This window comes from Pholcus phalangioides, unplaced genomic scaffold (genome assembly GCF_987345545.1).
Source record: "Pholcus phalangioides strain wild (caught in Gottingen) unplaced genomic scaffold, Ppha-v1.0 ptg000010l_1, whole genome shotgun sequence".
Lineage (NCBI taxonomy): Eukaryota > Metazoa > Arthropoda > Arachnida > Araneae > Pholcidae > Pholcus > Pholcus phalangioides.
This window is the reverse complement of record NW_028301603.1, coordinates 44,796,233-44,817,333: the sequence shown is the minus strand read 5'-3', so window position 1 is coordinate 44,817,333 and position 21,101 is coordinate 44,796,233. Positions and strand designations below refer to the sequence as shown.

Genomic DNA, 21,101 nt, shown 5'->3' with positions numbered 1-21,101 from the left:
GGAAATTAATTTATGTGGGACATCAGTAGCCCGACCTCTGGCCCGTTCTCGTTCGACAGCCGAAAGACCCCACCCGCCGACTGCCGAACTAATCGAACACTCTGGCCCTTACCGGTTCGCCAGTGGGTCCTCGGGTGGTTTCCGGTAACTGAGAGGTCCCTGGGGTCTAAAATAAGAAGGAATTTCCCACATAACGACAAGACCACCATTAACGTAGAGGGATCGGATCCCGATACGTTACACCTTAAGAGAAATCATGTCTCGCGAAATTGTAGAGCCAAAGTCAGATGTTCTAATTGCAATAAAAGACATTTGTCAGTAATGTGTCAAGTAGACTTTCCCACTGAGGTTAAAAATGTAGAATAAGAAAGTACTAAACTAGAGAAGGAAAATAACGTACTGACAAATCAAGCAACCAATTCTGATGTTTTGTTGCAGACTCTGATAGTTATAGTAAAGCATGGCGATCGAGAGAAATCTATTAGAGCCGTCATTGATACCGGGTCCGAGAGAACATACTTGAAAAAAAAAAATATTGATTTTTTGAAACTTGACAGTTGTGACGAGATTAAATTGGTCCATAAACTGTTTGTTGGTGTTGAGACAAAAGAAAAATTACACCATAAATACAAATTTCATGTTAAGAGTCTTAACAACCAATGGAGTTGCAATATGTTCTGTTTAGATCAGACAAAAATATGTTGCGATATCAGGAGTATATCAAACGTTCCATGGATCAGTGAATTGACCAAATGTGGTATTCATATCACTGATATGGTAAATCTATCATAAGGCGCTGAACCTGATATCAAATTTCTTATAGGTGCAGATATAGCTGGTAAATTGCTTACGGGAAACATTAAATGATTAAAAAGTGGTCCAGTTGCTGTACAAACCCATCTAGGGTAGACTCTAATGGGAAAAATGCCCAGAGTAATTGAGAAAAACACTCCAAATCATGCTTTGTTAACAACATCGTTGTTTCTCAATGCTTCCTGTACGGAATTGTGGAGATTGGATACTTTAGGCATCACACTGATCCCGTTGAGTCACAAACAACATCTGAAATCCATGAGCAAACAATGCAATATTTCAAAAATACCTTAAATGTTGATTGTGATGGAAGGTATGAAGTTGCATTGCCATGGATATTGGATAATTCACATTTGCCCACAAATAAAGGCTTGGCAGAGAAACAACTTTCAACTACTTATAAGAAACTAATTGTTTCGAATAAAACTGATATCTATCAGGAAGTTTTTGATTCGTGGTTGCAAGAGTGAATTATCGAAAGGGTGATGGACGAAAAACAAATGCAGGTTCATTTTCTCCCGCATAGACCAGTATTCAAGGAATCGAGTGAGACTACAAAGGTGAGACCTGTTTTTGACGCTTCAGCTCACGTTACTGTGTCTCCTTCACTGAACGACTGCTTATGTAAGGGTCCAAATTTAATTGAGATAATTCCAACGTTATTGAATCACTTCCGGAAATTTCCTATTGCAGTAATCTCTGACATTGAAAAAGCTTTAGCTGCTTCACTGAATCATCATCTTAACAAGGCTCCTGGTGGTCTATCCACTACAGCTAGAACTCTGAAGAATCTTTTTACGTAGACAACTGTGTATGCAGCCTGAACTCAGTTGATGAAGTGAATAAGTTTATAATAGAATCACAAGTACTTCTTTGGTCCGCAAAATTCAATCTAAGAGACTGGAAGTCAAATCATTCTCTTGGTATTATCACTCCGTCACACAGTACGGATCCCGTTCCAGTTCTTGGCCTGAACTGGGATTCAGGGAATGACCTACTTTCCTGCAGAGTCGAGCTGCCGGAAGAAGAGAAAATTGTAGCTACAAAACAAGTTTTTCTTTCATTGGCAGATAGAGTATTCGATCCCATTGGATTTACTTCACCAGTCACTCTGCTTCCTAAGTTAATTTTACAAGAGTGTTGGAAGCTAGAGTTGAAGTGGGATGAAAATTTACCCAACCATTTGGCCAAACAATTTTGGAAATGGGTAATAGGCATACGATTGATTCCTACTATTAGTATACCGAGATGGGTGAATCTAGGTCTGATAAGAAAGTCAGTATTCACATATTTTGTGATGCAAACAAATATGTTTATGCTTATATATGCTTATTCTACTTGCATTTTTTTGAGAATCGAAACAACGGACTGTGTTTCAGTGAATTTTGTTCAATCACGTACCAGATTTGCTCCATTGAAGAGCATAACCATTCCTCGCTTAGAACTTTTAGCATGTTGTATTGGGGCGAGATTAGGCAGCACCGTTATTTCTGACATGGACATACTGGAACTGGAAATTTACTATTGGAGTGACTCAACAACTGCTTTGAGTAGGATCCAGCGAGATGTACACTTGGGTGTATTCGTTTATAATCGTGTACTCAAAATAAGAAAGCTGGCTCATATAAACAAATGGTGGCATATCGCTGGGAAACAAAATCCTGCTGACCTTCCCTCAAGAGGTTGTTCGGTTGAACATCTATTGAATCTAAGATGGTGGGAGGGACCAGCATGGTTGAGTGAGCCCGAGTCTACTTGGCAAAGGGTTGTCGAATTGCCAGATGAACAAGTTGTCAATTCTGAAAAGCGAAAAGGTGTAGTGATTGCACATAATGAGAGTTTGAAACCAGATAAAACTGGTATTACAGGTATTTTTCATTGTACTTGAAAATAGTACGAATGCTGGCTTGTATCCTAAGGTTCATCAATAATTTGAAAAAATTGGATGTTTCGAAAGAGTTGTACATCAACTGTTTTGAAATGCAGAGCGCAGAAAGAATGCTTATTATACTGATTCAGAAGGAAGCATTCAAGGGTTTCAATGATGAAAAAATACGTGTATTAAGGCCATTGATGAATTTGGTATAATCAGAATAAAAATGCCAGTTATGTACAGAAAAGACACCAAAAATTTCAGATATCCAGTCCTTCTGTCTTTGGATCATCCAGTTGTACATTCCCTGATTTCGTGGAAACATAAGGAACTTCTACATGCCGGAGTTTCTCTGTTGATGTGCAGTTTACGTGAAAAATATTGGATCATAAAAACAAGGAAAACGGTTCAGTTTGTTGTTCAACGTTGTGTGACATGTAAGAGGTTCAATGCACGTAAAGTAGAGTCTGTTCCTATACCCTTGCCAGAAAATAGAGTGCAAGACGCCGCAGTATTTCAGATAGTGGAAGTTGATCTGGTCGGTCCATTGTACCTGAAAGAGGGCCAGAAATCGTGGATCATGTTATATACATGTACGGTGTACCAAGCTATACACTTAGAGCTTGTGACATCACTATCAACTAAAGCCTTTCTCCAAAGCTTGCGACTTTTCATTGCTAGGAGGGGAAGACCATCCACAATCTATTCGGACAATGGAACAAATTTTGTTGAAGCGAGTAAGGCATTCTCAGGCATTAACTGGGGTGAGATCTCTGCTGCAGTGGCTGTTCAAAGGATTAATTGGAAATTTATCAACGTGTAACCCGGACGGACATTTGACGACTGGAAAACAAGCTCATTGGCAATGTGCAAAATGCGAGGAAACTACCGATATTAGCCGTGAGATAGGTGATATTCCAATCAAAAGGTGCTTCCAGAAACTGGAAAAAATGGTAAGGGACTTTCGAACTGAGATGATCTATACGTTAGAGAAATCTATAAACAGTGTACTTGAAAAACAGGAACATCTACGAAAGGATATTGAGGATATCAAACAATCAATAAATTTCAATGCTGCATCCATAAAGGACCTTGGAAAGGAGCTCAGCAAGACAAAAACAACGGTGAACAACGTCGAAAAAAAATGCCTGCATTTTCAAGCGGAAAATAATTCTCTCAAACGGACAATGTACGAGATGAGCGATAGACTAACTTCATTGGAAACGAAATGCCGAGCATGTAATATCGAGATAAATGGAGTGCCTGAAGATAAAGATGAAAATATTGAACACATTGTACAAACCATAAAAATTGAACTGGGGATTACTGACCCAACACCTATACAAGTAATGCATCGTGTTTCAACTCAAGTAAAAAATAAACCCAAGCCGATTATAGTGCGATTTTCATCTGAACAATGCAGAATGAAATGGATAAGTAAAGCAAAATCGGAAAATTTGACTGCTGATAAAATCGACCCTAGATTCGGATCACGAAGGATATACGTAAATGAACATTTACCCGTAGCTGTGAAGAAATTGTTCTATTGTGCAAGGCAATTTAAAATTAACAACGATTACGCTTACGCCTGGGTTAAAGAAGGAAAAATCTACATTCGAAAAAATCCAACGTCTAAAGTGATATGAGTATGGAACGAGGAATTTTTGGATCAACTGAAAATTGAAGATGAAGAAAACAATGACTGTGAACAATCGGAGAAATCCATACCATTGCAAGGTAATGAATGAAATTCAGACAGAATTTTTGTTTGCATTTTTTCCTGTGTAACTAGAACTACGTGTTTAGGTAAAATGGGGAAAAGGGGCAGGGTAAATCAAATTTATCGATTGTTTCGCCAAATAATATATATAGCCTATATTTTTTTTCTCATAACATATCGTAAATATTTGATATTGGAAAATAATATATTCATATTTTTGTGCTTATGTCAGTTGGACAGAGGTTAAGTACTGATCAATTTGATGTTGATTCGACTTATAGATCCGCAAACAGCTATAAATTTTTCCAAATATTGGAATACAAGGGAAATGGTGGTGATGTTATTACATTTTTAAATTTAAATATTCGAAGCATCCGAAAAAACATTGACGAATTTCTGATATTTTTAAAATCACTTGAAGTACAAATTGATGTAATCTGTCTCACCGAGATATGGGCTCGGGAAGATGAAATATCCACATATGATATAAATGATTGTTTGCTTTGCTGAGTATGATTATTTTGTTAAATTTAGAGATTATAATAGATCTGGAGGTGTTATTATGTTTGTTAGACATGAACTTGGTGCTATCGAAAAATTAGTGAAATTCAAAACGGCCGAAGTCATAAATGTATATATTGATAATATAAAACTAGATATTATGTTGATCTATAGATCACATCTGTTCACCATAAGCGAGTTCAACTCAGAATTGAATACCTTCCTCAGAAAAAAAAGTAACATGTTAATCATTGGAGATTAATATAAATATTCTTGCTCACAACACCGATGTCAATTACTACAAAGATACAATGTGCATAAACGGATTTAACCCATTAATAAATCAAATTACCAGAGAATCTAGAGATGGGGGCACTTGTATAGATCACGTTTATTATAGAACAAAAATGAATACATATCAAAAATTTATTGTGTATAATACCAAAATAACTGATCACTTTCCAATATTGGGATACATTTCTAAGAAAAATGAGATCAATACTCCCCCAATAATAAATAAAACATTAATAAATCATAAAAAATTTGAGGAATTTGTGGTAAATATAAACCTTAACAACGTATATGAAGATAATAATATTTGTAATAAATACAAACGATTCCATGACATTATTACGTTGAATAAAAACCTATGGGAAACAAAAAAGCCGATAAAACGAAAAAGTGATAAAAATTGGATCAATAAACATTTAATAAATAAAATAAATATCAAAGAAAAACTCTACAAAAAATACCCCCATGTTAAGTATTATGAAGATACATATAAAAATTTCGAAAAAGCTCTGAAACGAGATCAAGATAGTGAAAAACGAATACTACAGGAAAAAGTTTTTAAATTGTAACAATGATATTCGTAAACAATGGCAATTTATAAACCAAACTATAACAAATAAAAATAGGAAAATTACCCTACCAGATACAACAAACCACAAACAATTGGCTGAAAACTTTAATGCAGATTTTATAAATCGAAACTTAGATAGTGAGGATTCTAATATAAGTGCTTCTCGAAACTGTGATAGCAATGCATCGATATCTTCAATGATGATATCTGGCATTGGAAACAATGATTTACACAAGATAATATCAGAACTAAATGAACATAAAGCGACAGGATATGATGGTATAACAATAAAAATGATCAAAATCATAGCCAGATATCATAATGACTTGTTACTATACCTAATAAATACTTCACTAATAAAAGGAATTTTCTATCCCGAGCTCAAAGTTTCCATCGTGTACCCAATTTTTAAAAAAGGTGATAAAAACCTTTTAGCAAATTATAGACCTATTTCAGCACTCCCGGTTTTTTCAAAAATAGTTGAGAAAAGTATGAAAACAAAATTGATTAGTTACTTGAAACGTATAAACTTCTTTGCTGAGAATCAATACGGTTTTCAAACAGGAAAAAGCACTGAAATGGCAATCGCAAAAGTGAATGAATATCTAAACCACAGCTTCAACAACAATAATTATTCAATAGCAGTTTTTATCGATTTAAAAAGAGCTTTTGATAATGTAGATCCATCTCTGTTATTACATAAGATGGAGAATGCCGGAATTCGTGGTGAATTATTGCGGTGGTTCGAGATGTACTGTTATGGACGAATACAGGCAGTCTATATAGAAAATGAAAAAAGTGATTACCTTGAAATAAAAAAAGGAATACCTCAGGGAACAGTACTTGGCCCCACACTTTTTCTGATATATATAAATGAATTATGCCTTCTAAATTTGCATGGTAGAATAGTGTCTTTCGCGGATGACACCGTATTATATGTTGAAGGTAAAAATATTTCTCATTTGATAACTGAAGTTCTAAGATGACCTTAGACAGATTAACACATGGGTAACAAAAAATAAATTACTTCCAAACGTAGAAAAAACAAAATTCATCTGTCTAAAAATTAGAGATATTAAACCAGAAACTCCAATATCACTAAGATTACACGTTTGTAAATTCCCCTCCCAAATTTGTTCTTGCAGTCACATAGAAAGAGTAAGAGAATATAGTTATTTAGGTGTAGTTATACAAGACGACCTAAAATGGAATAGCCATTCTAACAATGTTTGTAATACGATAAGGAAACGAATTGCAGCTTTATATAGATTAAGAAACATTGTAAGTCCGGAACTCCTTAAAACAATTTTCTACGCCTGGATCCAATCAAGAGTAACTTACGCTATTACAGTGTGGGGAGGTGCCTATCACGACAATATTAAGAACTTAAATAACATCTATAATCGCATAAAACGTAAGGTAATGTTATTTAATAATCCAGATCTACTGAAATCAGAAATTTTAATACTTGATCTAAGACAAATTTATGTGTATAAAATGATAATTTTTATGACTAAAAATCATAATTTATTTCTCAAAACTAATAACGATAGAACCTCAAATAGATACAACTTCTTGTATTTAACTCCAAAAACAAATAAATACCTTGTTCAAAAAAGTATAAATAACCTAAGACCAACTATTTGTAACAAATTCGGAAAAAAATTATCAGACCTTAGAATAAATAAACATCTCAAGAAAGAAATCTTCACATTCTCAAACTCTATAACGAATTTTGAAAGGTTTATTGAAAATATAAATAGGTAACCAAGGAAAAATTTGAAATATCTAGAAGAATAATAAAAGAAAAAAAAAATGAAATAAATATAAATCGAGCGTGCAGTTTATTATATATAATATTTATTAAGCTCTAGGACAGACCAAATGGGTCCCTAAGAGCTGCATAGTGTATGTTTTGTTTTTTGTTCTGTTGTCTTTATTTTATTTTGTATATTTGTGTCCATGTATTTATGTGTGCTGTTTTGAATTATTAATAAAAAAAAAAATAATAAAATAAAATTTAATCATCCTCCTGCTGCTTGGTGGGGCGGATGGTGAGAGCGGTTGATCCAAATGGTAAAATGCATTCTAAGAAGAGTGTTAGGACAAGCGTCTCTATCCGACGAAGAGCTGATCACAGCACTCTGTGATTGTGAGTCTGTTGTCAATGACAGACCTCTTATGTATGTGACAGAAGATGTGTAAGATCTGGCACCGTTGACACCATCTATGTTCTTGATGGAGATACGATCATCAAGCGTTGCGGACGTGAATGCTGTGAACACCAAAGAATTGAATAAAAGAGCTGTATACAGACAGAAATTGCGAGATTTGCTAAGACAAAGATTTCGTCCAGAATATCTGGGACAGTTGCATCAACAAACGTTTCGTAGAGGAAAAGTCAAGTCTCTCTCTGTTGGTGGTGATGTGCTCATAGAAAGTAACAGAAAACGTTCATATTGGTCCTTTACTCATGTGTAGATCTGATTCCAGAAAAAGATGGCCACACTAGACTTGTTTGAGTGAAAATGGACACTGGTGAACTTATGAGACCGATTCAGAGGATTTACCATATGGAGATCGAAAATAAACTGCAAGAATAATCGCCTCTGGATCCAGTTTTGCGAACAAGAAGGGAAAGAAAAGTGACTGCTCCTGAACGTTTAAGTTATAGTTAAATTTTATTGTGTGGTTGTGTTTTTTTTTGCGATTTTTTTTATGATTTTGGTTTTTTTTTTTTTTTTAGTATGCTATTCAGAATTTTTTATTTTTGAAAGTTTGTCATTATGTTTCGAGAAAACTGTTATCATTTATTTTGGTAGGTATTTTGGTATATCTGAATATTTTTGCAAAAATTTTATGCAATTAGTATATTGTTTAATTTGATCTGAGAATATTGAGTTTAATTGGCAGAAACTCAAGGTAAGAGGATGTCGCGAATCAGTGTATGAGTGTATGTGTGTGGGAAGATGTTTTTCTCATATATTTTGTGGTGTCAGATTTGACCCAGCCGATTGTGATATCATTAACGAAACCCCTCTCCCTCTGTGTTTTGTTTTTGCTTTTTTTCTCTCTCTGTCTGTACAAGATATAGTTGAAACGATGCTTTCGGCTCGAATGAAAGCAGTCTTTTTTTGAATGTGCTAGAGAATTTGTATAGTATGTATCATGTGTATTAAGTAATATTTTAATCCAGTTCATCCTTCGTGTCCAAAGACAACTGCGTTTGCTTCTCGGGTAGAGATGCACCGTTGAAAGAAATTTTGAATGAACCCTTCATGACAAGTACTCTTGTATTGCCAAACCAGAAGTGTAAAGATAAACACTGAAATCTTCTAGATTGATCCAGAACGACTCAGACGGTGGCGTTGCCAGACTGGTACTATGGTAGAATTTCTGGGAAATTTGATATGTTTTTAAGGGCGATGTGAGAAATAAAAACGAGTCAGTCAGTGTTGTTGAGGTTTCATCCTCAGTGCAGGATTATGAATTGTAAATAGCGGTTTTCGGCGAATAAATCTGTGACTTCCTGAAAATTGTTTCATTCTCTGATCATTTCAAGGACTTGTGAGAAATTTTCCGGAGTAATATTTTCAAGAGAAATGTTAGAACAGGTGTCTTCAATCTTGGGCCCTACGAACTCTGCTACTACTGCTAAACCAGACATGCACCTCGTCCGTATTCCTCTCTGGCACTTCTAACAAATTGGTACATGTTGGAATGTGTGTGTACGTATAGTGAACCTTCCGTGAAATTTATTTCTGTGTAATGCTTGTTACGTATAGTGCTGCCATCTGCAATCAACTTTTTTTAAACGAGTTTTTTCTCAACTCTCTCTCATAGTGAGTGAAGTGTATAACTATACCATTGTAGGTCTGTTGCTCTCTGCAGCGAGACTTTCTAACAGGGAGATCGGCTCGACCTCTTTGCTGTGACCCATTGAGTATTTTCAGAAAATAGCAAATTTACATTCCAGGAAAAAAAACTTGTTTATAAGCTCTGTCTATTGAAATCTGTATGTTTAGAACTGTGTGATACTTTCCAAATTCAATAGCAATGCTGTGCATTCGATACATTTAAAGGGTCGTCGAAATGAATGTGAAGAGGACTCTGGGCCAGCAGTATAATATATTTTGTGCAACCACATCATTTCAGTACTTCAACAGCATCAATGTGTGGATAACAGAACCTTTGTCAAGATGCACATTGCAACACCAGCAAAGCAGCTGCTGAAGAATCATTTTGAGAATAACAGGATGATACGACACCTTGCCGCCACATTCATCTTATCTCAACTCTTCCTTTGTAACTTCTGGTTTTGGGAGTACCTCAAAATATTATGTAGTGTTGTCAGATTGTAAACTTTAATGAATTGAAAGCACATTAACATTATTACTCTGTTGCATTGTTGAACGAGCATTTTTGTGCTTCCATCTCATAGATAGAACAGTGGACAACATATTTAACATTTCTTCTGTAAGTTGTAGTTGTTTAATGACCTCATTTTGCAATATTTTCTTAAATTATAAAATTGATGCAAGTTATCATTTTGCTGTGACTGGCTTTAGTTTCCATTCTGTGAGAAAATTTCCCACTTTTTGGATGAGTACAGCATCATCTATTTTAAATTTTAAAGTATTTTTGCCCCTTTTCTGTACAAAATTCCATTGCTTCAGGAATATTCATGCAAATTTTCAAGTCATTCTGACAGTTCTTTTTTATAGTGTTTTGAAATCAGAACTTTAGAATCACCCTGAATATCTTAAATCATCGCTGATTAATCGCCATTAATTACACAAATACAATACAAATACAATGCCACAACAGGCAAAATGCCCAACGAGGTGGCTGAGAAAAAGATGCCCATAAAAATATGGATGTCATATATTTCCAAAATAAATATAGCAACCCAATTAAAAATGCAATTAACAAAAATTATAATAAATATATACACATGATAAAATACTATACAATGCCCATAAAGAATACTTATGGTTGTCTTATACTAAGTATGGATAGCTTCTCGATTTACCCCAACATGTTTATCGTATTTCTTTTTAAACATGTCAATTGTGTTACAATGTACTACCTCCGGGGGTAAGCTGTTCCATTTATTAACAACCCTATTAGGGAAAAATTCCCTGCAACACCATAGCCTTGCATTGTCCCTCACCAATCGATCCATTATGCTTCATTAAACACATTCTATCTACCTAGTTTTTAATCACAGTTTTTTTTTCAAAATAGCATGCTAATTAAGCATATTGATAGTAACTGGAGAAAACATCTCTAACTTATAATAAAACAACCATAATTTTTTTATGGGCAGTGTATTATGTAGTATTAAGTATTCGTTTCTTTCTTTTTTTTTTTGTGAGATGTGTACAGTAAAACTTCCTCTAACGCCACCTCCAAACAACGGCCACATTTTTTGGGACTAAACTCGCGCATAGACTTAACATTACAAGAAACCTCTGAACAACGGCCACTTTTGACTCGGAATCGGGAAAAGAATATGCATATTGGATGAGACAAAATAATTTTTAAGCTGATTTTTAAGGTAGTTTTCCTGCTCCTTGAACTTCATAGGGGAAAAAGATTAAGTATGCTTTCTTTCCCTGGGTACAAATACTAGATGGGTATATTGAAAGCAGTGGAGAGGAAAAGAAACTTTAAGAGATCATATAAGGGACAACAGAAGATGTGTTGTCAGCATTCTAATCACGAGAGGGATATGCAGGTTATCTGATTACTAGAAACCCTTGGTTTATTTGGTACTCCCTACTCCAAGGGATGGCACAATCTAAAAAATGGTGCTCGCAAATAGGAATAGAAATGTCCAAGGTATTAAATTTTTAAGAGGGATGTGTCAAACTTTTTAATTAATTTTTTTTAACAAGAATGTATGTCTTTAGCTATCAGATTAGACTTTAAAACGCCCTGGAAAAAAGATCTAGTTGAAGGTCCAAAAATATTTGGGGTTGCTGGTACACCGTCTTGGTTCATATCAGTTTTTCTCTCTTGTTGTGTTCTACCTGAGCATTGCAAGCCTTAATTTTAGGATGTCATAATAGTGCTGTAGATTTATTGATCAATTATTATAATACTTATATAATTGATTATTTTTTAAATATATGAATATATTTTGATAATTCAAATTTGATAAACTATCGTGATCAGTTACAAAATGGATTGTCATTTCACATGCTATACTGTATATACATAGATCACAAATTTAGTTTTTTTTTTCAGAAATAAAACTACCCTCTCCCAATAGCAGCCAATTTTCATGGTCCTGTTAGTGGCCGTTGTTAGGAGGTTTTGCTGTATATGCTTTTATATTGGGTTGCTTTATGTTAGTTATATTTGACATCCATATTTTTTATGGGTATCATTTTTTTCAGCCACCTCAGTTGGTTTTGCCTGTTGTGGGCTTTGTTTTTATTATCTCATTATCACATTTTTTTAATGGTTAAAAGTTGTTCTACCCCCAAAAATGAATGCACGTGGGGATAGTATTACTTGAAAGCTGCAAGAAGACACTGCTATTTCATTTTTGAAAAAAATTGCTGTAAAGCCGTTTTTACCCTAGACCCTTCATATGTATTTTGTTAATTCTTTGTTTTTTGTTTTTTTTTGTTAATTCTTTGTTTTTTCTGTTAATTATTTAGGATAGAAGAAGAAATGCTTGTAAATTGCTCATTGATAATTGATGGAACAAGTCTAGGATTTGCTATAGAGGATCATTCTGAGTTATTGGCATCTATTGTTAACCAATGTGTGGCTGTCCTGTGTTGTAGGATGTCACCATTGCAAAAAGCTGAGGTGATATATTTGTTCAGAGTTATATGGAATTTAGTTTTTGAAACATGATGATTTCATTTGAAAAACTATTTTATCATTGTTATTGTTGTTATTAAAAAAATAAATTTGAATCCAATTTTTGATAAGATTCTGTATAAAACCATATAAGTAGTAAAATATTTGATAATGTTACATTAACTGAAATTTTTTGGAAAGAATTTTCATCTCTGCCCATACTGGGACTCAAACTGGGTCTCTCGAATGCCGGTCAAGTGCTCTGTCAACTAAACTGTAGTGACAGATAGAATATTTAACCAGTGGAGCACATATACAGGGGGATTCAGAAAAAGATGGGAAAAACTCTTTAAGAGGTGATAGTACTCGCCAAAATACAGACAATTGTCATCAAAGAATGCATGGTCTAACATGAAACTGAAACGGCCACTCTGCAAACGTTAAAATGGCATTTCTGTTGAAATTTATGGGGAGAAAAAGAACACCCATGCATGCAAATATAACGGAGGGAAGAAGAAGAAACCATATGCAAATCTACGTCACAGTGAATAAAAAGCACAGATGGCAGCCCTGTGAAGTTATTCACAGACATGCATGAATGAAATGCATGTCTGCTTATCAGTATTACTAAAATGTGCCATTATCCTGTACGTTACAACTGTCAGAATGGTTGCATGCTGAAATAACTTCACAGGGGTGCCGTCTGTGCTTTTTTATTCACTGTGACGCAGATTTGCATATGGTTTCTTCATCCCCAAGTTACATTTGTGTGCATGGTGTTCTTTTTTCTCCCGATAAATTTCAACAGGAATGCTGTTTTAACGTTTGCGAAGGGGCTGCTTCAGAACTCGCTAGTGCTTTTGCTTTTCATGTTAGACCATGCATTCCTGGATGGCAATTGTTTGTATTGGTGTATATTATCACGTCTTAAAGTTTTCCCCATCTTTTCTGAATCTCTGAATATGCTGAATGATAGCATGCATGGTCAGTGACAGCAATCAGCTATGTGCCTGAGTGGCATGGTGGTAAGATGCTCGTCTACCATCGTGAAGGTTGTTGTCAGGGCCCGGGTTCGAACCCAAGGGAAGATATAGATAAGATATTTTCCCTAACGAACTCGAGGCGACCACCGATAGACAGCGCCTTCACTTCCAACCCATCTCACTAATGGCAGTAAATTGCAATATAGCAATATGGTCAGAGTTGATGTTTGGTGAAGTAGTAGTAATTAACTATGGCTCAGGCATAATGGACATCAGGCCATCAGATGGCAACATATGTTTAGAGAAAGCTGTACTCTACACTTGTTAATAAATTTTTCCAAAAATCAGTATCTCTACAAAATTAACCAGTTTTTCTGTATCAACATCTTTGTGCGTACATCTTTCTCTCTAAATATATATTGCCATTTGGTGGCCTGATGTCATTTACAAGCCATAGCTGATTGTCACCAACAATGCACAGTACCATTCAGCATATATATGTGCTCCATTGCTTGGATATTCTATCTGTCGCTATAGCTTAGTTGGTAGGGCCCTCGACCAGCATTCGAGGGACCCAAGTTTGAGTCCTGGTAAGGACAGAGATGAAAACTTTTTTGTAAAAACCGTATCTTTACAAAATTAGCCAGTTTTTCTGTATATCTTGTATTAACAAGTAAAGAGTACATCTTTCTCTAAATATTAACTGAAGTATTCACATTGTTATTTTTCTTTGATTTTGAATGCTTCTGAGACATTCTAAACACATCTGAGAATTAAAAACTGTGTGACCCCACTTCTCATCCTTAGCATATTTGTTGTTGGTAAAAATACGACTAGTGTTTCAGATGAAAAAAGGCAGCAAATTTGATTGTCACACATGCCTAATAACCATAGCTGTTTTGTTGGGCTCATTTTTATTGAAACTAAATATTTTGAATTTTAATTCACTTTTATATGGCTATGAGTTATGATAAGTGTGTGAATATTCTCACAAAATAACCACTTCACGTACAAGATTTCGGCTAGACATTTTGATTATCTTTGTTTGACAAATTGCTGGTAAACTTGTGCTAACCTAACCACATGTTAGAAAAAGAAAAAATATATTTTGGAACATATATATATCAGTGAAACCTCGTTTATATGGCGTTCAAGAGTCCAAGTCAAAATGTTGTATAAGTGGGTTAGTCGAATAACTGACACTTAAAAAAATTACTTCTGTCCCCCACTGACGTATAAAATATTATGAAATTTAATGTGTTTAATTGTATCTCCAAATCCTGTTACAAAAAATATATAATTTCAATCATACTTGAAGGGAAAAAAATTAAATCACTTAAAGAAATAAAATTTAGACATTACCTTCAGGAACCGACATTGGGTAATGAAATCTTCTCGATTTGGGAAAATTTCCCATCTTGGACTCTCATTTTTTCGGTAGTTTGCAATGCTGTTGCTTCTCCAGCAGCTTGATCCTTGATTTTGTCTCGCTGCTTTGAAATTGTTTTCAAAGTTGACACAGGGATATTCAACTGTTTTGCAAGATTAACTTTTCATCATTCTCCTTTTACCAGCCGAATTCATATATAGATTAATTTTTATAATTTTTTTACTTTTATTTTCTTTTTTGATCCTTCAGTTTAGATATATCAATCGAAAAATCTATGAAGAAAATGCTAGTATGTTTTCTGGACTTGCCCATGTCCATAGAAACAACATTAAAATAAAAAACAAAAAAATCCTTAAAAATTTGTGATTCAAAAAATTTTAATTGATAGCATATGCTTTCATTGAATTTTTTGGCATGTAATTTTTTTTTTTTAGAAAAAATGCTTTTCGTTTTCCCAACATTATAAATGACTGATTTGACACAGCCAGCAAGCAAAACACCATAACGAAAGAACTTACTGTGTATGTGTACCATGTTTGTTCCTTATCAGGCGGGTCTGTACCCTCTTCAAATGCTTACAGTATATGATCTTTCTTACCCTCTAGGGAATAATGCTGAAAATATTATGAGAAAAAATTCAAAGGACATATGATCGTCAAAACAACTGAAACTCGTTTTTTGGGGCTCACTGCATCTGGGAATTGTGCAGTAGATACAAGCGATAAACAAATCACTTAAATGTTCGATCTAAATGGCCATCAACCAGCTTACTGGCTTTTTTCATATATGTCAGCAATCGCCCTAAAATTTATGGCTTCAGTAGTGACAATCTGCAAGAACTGTTGCAACAACACATTTTCACTTCACTTAAAAATTGTGTGTTTTTAATGGATATAAATGATGTTTTTTCAAAAAATTCAGAGTTTGAGTCAAAGTGAAAATATTGATTAACAGAGGTTTGGTGTCGAATAAATTAATTATTATAACATTAAAACATCATATAAACATCAAAGTTATATAACTCAGTTACTTATAAACAAGGAATCCATTTTTTTTTTGTATTTGAGGAGATGAGTCAACATTTATATACATGCATAGCTTTTATATGTTGAGCAATGCTTGCAAGTTTTGTGCAGAGCTGTTTAGCTTCTTAACTGCTAAGATAGTAGCTCACCAACCTCTTCACCAAGAGATCTGGAATTGAACCTTAGTGCGGAAAATTCAAGTATGACCATTTCAAATATTCAAATAACCTTTGGTATAGTCCTCCTACCACAAGATGAGATTTGGCTACGGCACGTAATGTCACATCAAACGATTCTATTTTATCCTAGAAGGACATGCTCATCTTGAAAGCTCAGTCACTGATGAACTTTTCTCGATGTGCAATCGTTTTACCGAAAAAAATTGAATAAAATCATCCGACGTGACATGACATGACGCAGCGAAAATTCATCTCATGGTCGGAGGACTATATTTAGTTCTCAAGCTTAGTATCTCTCGTCTGCATGAAGTGACCGCTCACCTAAAAAAAATGAGATTAGTTGTAATGCATAAATTCCTAAACTCCTGATGTCTTAAGACTGTAGGCTCATTAGGAAGTGGTTGATGTGCAAAGTTCCCAGCGACTTTGGGAAATGACTACATTTATACCCCTCCCTCCCATGTGCATCTGTAATTTATTTTTTTCAAAGGTTGTCAAATTGGTCAAGTATTCCCCGGAAAAACCAGTCACTGCTGCAATTGGCGATGGAGCCAATGATGTGAGCATGATTCAAGAGGCACATGTTGGTTTGGGTAAGTGTATACCCAATATATTTTTAAATAATTTGATCTCATAAATTTTCCGGTATGTCATTCTTTGGTAATACATACACAATAATGTAGTCTTTATTACAAATACAAACACAAAAAAGCCACAACAGGCAAATTGCCCAACGAGGTGGCTGAAAAAAAGATACCCATGAAAAATATGGATGTCAAATATAATTAATTAAATATAACAAATATAAAAACCAAGCAACTCAATATAAAAGCATATATCTAAATAATATATAATACTTCCCCATAAAAAATATTATGGCTGTGCTATTTAAGTATGGGTAGCTTCTTAATTTGTCCCAATATGTTTATCATATTTCTTTTTAAATGTGTCAATTGTGTTAGAATTTATGACCCCTGGAGATAAGCTATTCCATTTATTTATACCCAGTACAGTGAAACCTGTACGAAACAGAACGTGAATAGACTAAAATAATACTCCATTTTAGACAGATTTACATTTTATAAAGGTGTAAATAATAGCACTAACCATTGAACAAACTATATTTTGATTCCATTTAAACAGGTTTCCATCCCATACAGTTTCCATCTTAGACAGGTTTCACTGTAATGACTTTTAACTTTAAATCATTTTTCGGTCAAAAACTACTGTATTTACTTGAATATAATTACCACTTTTTTCTCCTGTGAAAAATCAGGTTTTTTTCTCAATATAATAACAGGTTTTAATTTACACACAGTCCAAAAGGTTTGATTTTTAGAGAAAGAAAGCATGTTTTAGATTTGAGTACATATGGCACATATCTATAATCAAGTATCTGTGGTGCATTTCCTACAGGTATTATTGGTAGAGAAGGACGACAAGCAGTTCGATGTAGTGACTTTGCTTTCACTCAATTCCGATTTCTGAAAAGAGTGTTTCTTGTACATGGTCAATATTATTATCTACGAGCAGCTATGCTTGTTCAATATTTTTTCTATAAGGTGTGTATTGAAATTCAATTATTGTGATACTTGTGAATATTTAAACATATAAATGATTTAAATTTTTAAAAAAGCGAGCCAGAATAATTGAATTGTTGTTGTTATTTCCATAGAACGTAGCATTTATCATCCCACAGTTCATCTATGAGTTCTATAACAGGTTCACTCCACAGGTAAAGCCATTCATTTCAAAGTTTTATTGAAAAAAAAGAATGTTTTTCCTTTCACCTCTGTAAAATTATTTTATCATTAATTGATGTGCAAAGTTTTTTTTTTCTTTTCAATTGTATCAATGATATATCGATAACTGAAATGGACAATTACTGTTGCAGACTTGCCAACTCTCCCGATTTAGGCAGGAGACTCCAAATTTTTCATTCTTCCTCCCACTCTCCGAATTTTGGCAAAAATAGATTTTACGCGAGCTTTAACGTTGTCGTGGTGTTAATGATTACCATTGTCATTAAGGAAAACACCCATAGAGGACAGCCGTAGTCATTTCCATCGAGCAGCCGTAAAAAAGTCTCTGTGACCGCATTTAAGCAACTGGCAAAGACTTCGTTTTCGTAGCGTTTACCGGCAATCATTTATCAGGGACATGACCTTGGTTGCCGAAATTACTGTATAATCGTTATTGTATGCCATTAACAAGTCAACTGTCCAATTAATTTCTCCGAGCATTACCCGCAGTGCCCACTTTTTTTTGAAGATGCGTGTGCTTTTTCCGATTTTTTCCCTTTTCTTGCAAGTTTTAAATATTAAAATATTTTTTATAGCATATTTTTTAATAGCTCGAATGTGTCAAGACATAATATGACACCCCAAAAGTGGGGAGGGGTGGTCATAATGTCCTGTGACTAAAAGAAATGCTGTTGATGGATTTATGTGGAACCATAGTAGTTGAACCATTGCTAAAAGATATATGAGTAATAAAACAGATGCATCTTCACAAGGGAGTTGGAAATTGAAACAAAAACGATGGGGATGCAGCTTTGCAAAGCATGACAAAGATAATAGCGATAATAACCTCAGACCTTGAAATATAATTGTCAACTCCATCTAGTAATGAGATAATAAAGTAGAAGGATGGCTGTACAGAGATGGCAGCACATGTATGACAAATTATTTCGTCATATCTGTGAAAAAGACCGAAAAGTCTGTGTGTCGGCAAATGCCGTCGTAGGCAACACCATTACGTATATCAGCGACGGCAAATGCCGTCTTAACCACTTGACTGGTGAAAAAGACCAAAAAAAGTCTGCGCGTCGGCAAATGCCGTCGTAGGCACCAACATTACGTATGGCAGCGACAGCAAACGCCGTCGTAACCACTTGACTGGTTAACAGCCGTGCGGTAAACACGTTTTTTCATCCGCAGCTTTGTAATTTGAATTTTTTTTAATCATTTCTTCTAATTAAACTTCTTCAGAAAGAAAATATAAAACTTTAAGCTATATACAGCTAAATATAAAGCTTTTAAGGATTCGTATACCCAAGATTATCAATCACTGATAGCATCCACGAAAGGAAACACTTATACTTTAGGAACAGTATGTAGATGTGATTTCTCTATTCCGCATGGAAAGACTGACATGGAATTATATTCTTCTCAGGGGCAATGCAGAACCTGCCTTGGGGGGGGGGGGGAAGGAATGTAACTTTTTCTTAATTTATTAAAAAAAAAATTTTCCCCCCCAAAATTTTTTTTATGAACTTTTTTTTTTGATCGAGTCTGAGTGTCGGGGGGGGGGGGGGATCGGGAGAATCTCTGGATTTTTGGATTTGAAAAGTTGGCATGTCTGCTGTTGAATCTCATGTAGCCAACAATATGGCTGAACAAATCACAAAAAAAAATCTAGATGCTAAAAAACTTTTTACCCGAAAAAAAAAGGTCTTTTGTCTTTTCCACGGCATAGTAACTCTCTTATATGCTGGCAGATACGCTGCTGTAAATTCCAGACATTTGGTGCTGCTCTCAACTTGCAATTTTGTAACTACTAAAAGAAAATTTTAGGTGTCAATACTAATTTTTTAGTCGCCTGGGATTTTTATCAGCCCTGGCCTATAGTATCAGTGAATTCTGAAGTTCAATGCTTTTTCAGATACACTAGATTTTGTTAATTGCCCTTTAACTACCACATTATGAAAAAAATCAAATAATTATCGTGTGAATTTTTTGGTAGGTCATTTTATTCCTAATTAAAGCCTAAAAAAGGAGAAAGGTTTTTTTTTTAATTCAGCACACAATTAATTAATTAACCTGGTACTTTAAAAATAAAAAAATACCAATTCAAATATATTGAATAACACAATTGCATGAATACTTATTTATTTTTTCACCGAAGAAAACCAAAATTTGCTTTTTACATTTGTCAGGGAACATTTTGTGGGGTGCAGTGTTTACTGCATGTAGTAAACACTTTTTGAGGGGGGGGGGTGAAACACCAAACTGAATTTTATTAACATATTAAAAAAATAGTTTTCACATGCTTGTGCTGTCATCTGGTAATCATAAAAGTAGTTATACAGCTTTCATTCTTTAAAATGATAATACCTATCAATGTATTTATGGGGTATAAGTTGTAAGGGTTCAAATTGTAATTGCAACAAAGTAGTATTTTAAAGTACTCTCAGTAGTTAAAGGGTTAATTTATCATACCAGAGAGTGTAGTAAGGCAGCGTTTCTCAACCTATAGTCCATGACAATGGTGTAGGTGGTCAGCAGGCAGATTTAACTGTAATTATTTACTCATTGTAATTGGTTTTATAGCAATGGCCATATGTATTCAAATATAATTATACCTTCATATTTAGGTTCACCATGCATCATCAAGGAGAAAGAATGCAGGAAATTGTGATCCTAAATACGAGATATCACTACATTTTGCTAAAAATTGCAATCTATTGCTTTAAATGCAATTTGCTAATTACTACTAAAATTCCTGAAGTGGAATAAAGGGCTGCTACAGATTGCTTAGTAAACAAAAATTTATTTCTCACATAAAAAGATATTCAAATGATCTGATGACCATGTTTCATTGAGAAAAATAATATTTGGTAAACTTTGATCTTAAATAATAATCCATAAAAATATGAGCCATTGCCAGTTATCATCAAACACTTTGTCAGAAGTAGCCACAATCACCAATCATTATTGAAATTCCAAAAGAAATTGAGGACAGAACGTGTAACCTGATAAATATGTGAGATAAATGTTTATACTTTTTGCCATAAATTATTATAAAAAAAATTATATTATGAAAAGGCTGTGTGTGTATGCGTGCGTGCGTGCATGTTTTCTCCACAACTTTGGTAAATATTACAAATTCAAATAATTGTTAGAACAAACAGGGCAAATGAAAAGAAAAAAAATAA

General features: G+C 34.3%; 1 protein-coding gene across 4 annotated transcripts in view; it reads left to right on the top strand.

Moving 5' to 3' along the window:
• Positions 1-21,101, top strand: part of LOC149081576 (phospholipid-transporting ATPase IF-like) — a 189,722-nt gene that overhangs the window by 92,664 nt on the left and 75,957 nt on the right. For all 4 annotated transcript variants that reach the window (XR_016193471.1, XM_089238531.1, XM_089238533.1 and 1 more), the window contains exons 19-22: positions 12,441-12,594; positions 16,656-16,758; positions 17,582-17,727; positions 17,841-17,900. Coding sequence is in view for 3 of the 4 variants with exons in the window: in XM_089238531.1 (XP_089094657.1) it covers positions 12,441-12,594; positions 16,656-16,758; positions 17,582-17,727; positions 17,841-17,900 (463 nt within the window). In the remaining variant the exon portion in view is untranslated. The remainder of the gene's footprint in view (positions 1-12,440; positions 12,595-16,655; positions 16,759-17,581; positions 17,728-17,840; positions 17,901-21,101) is intronic.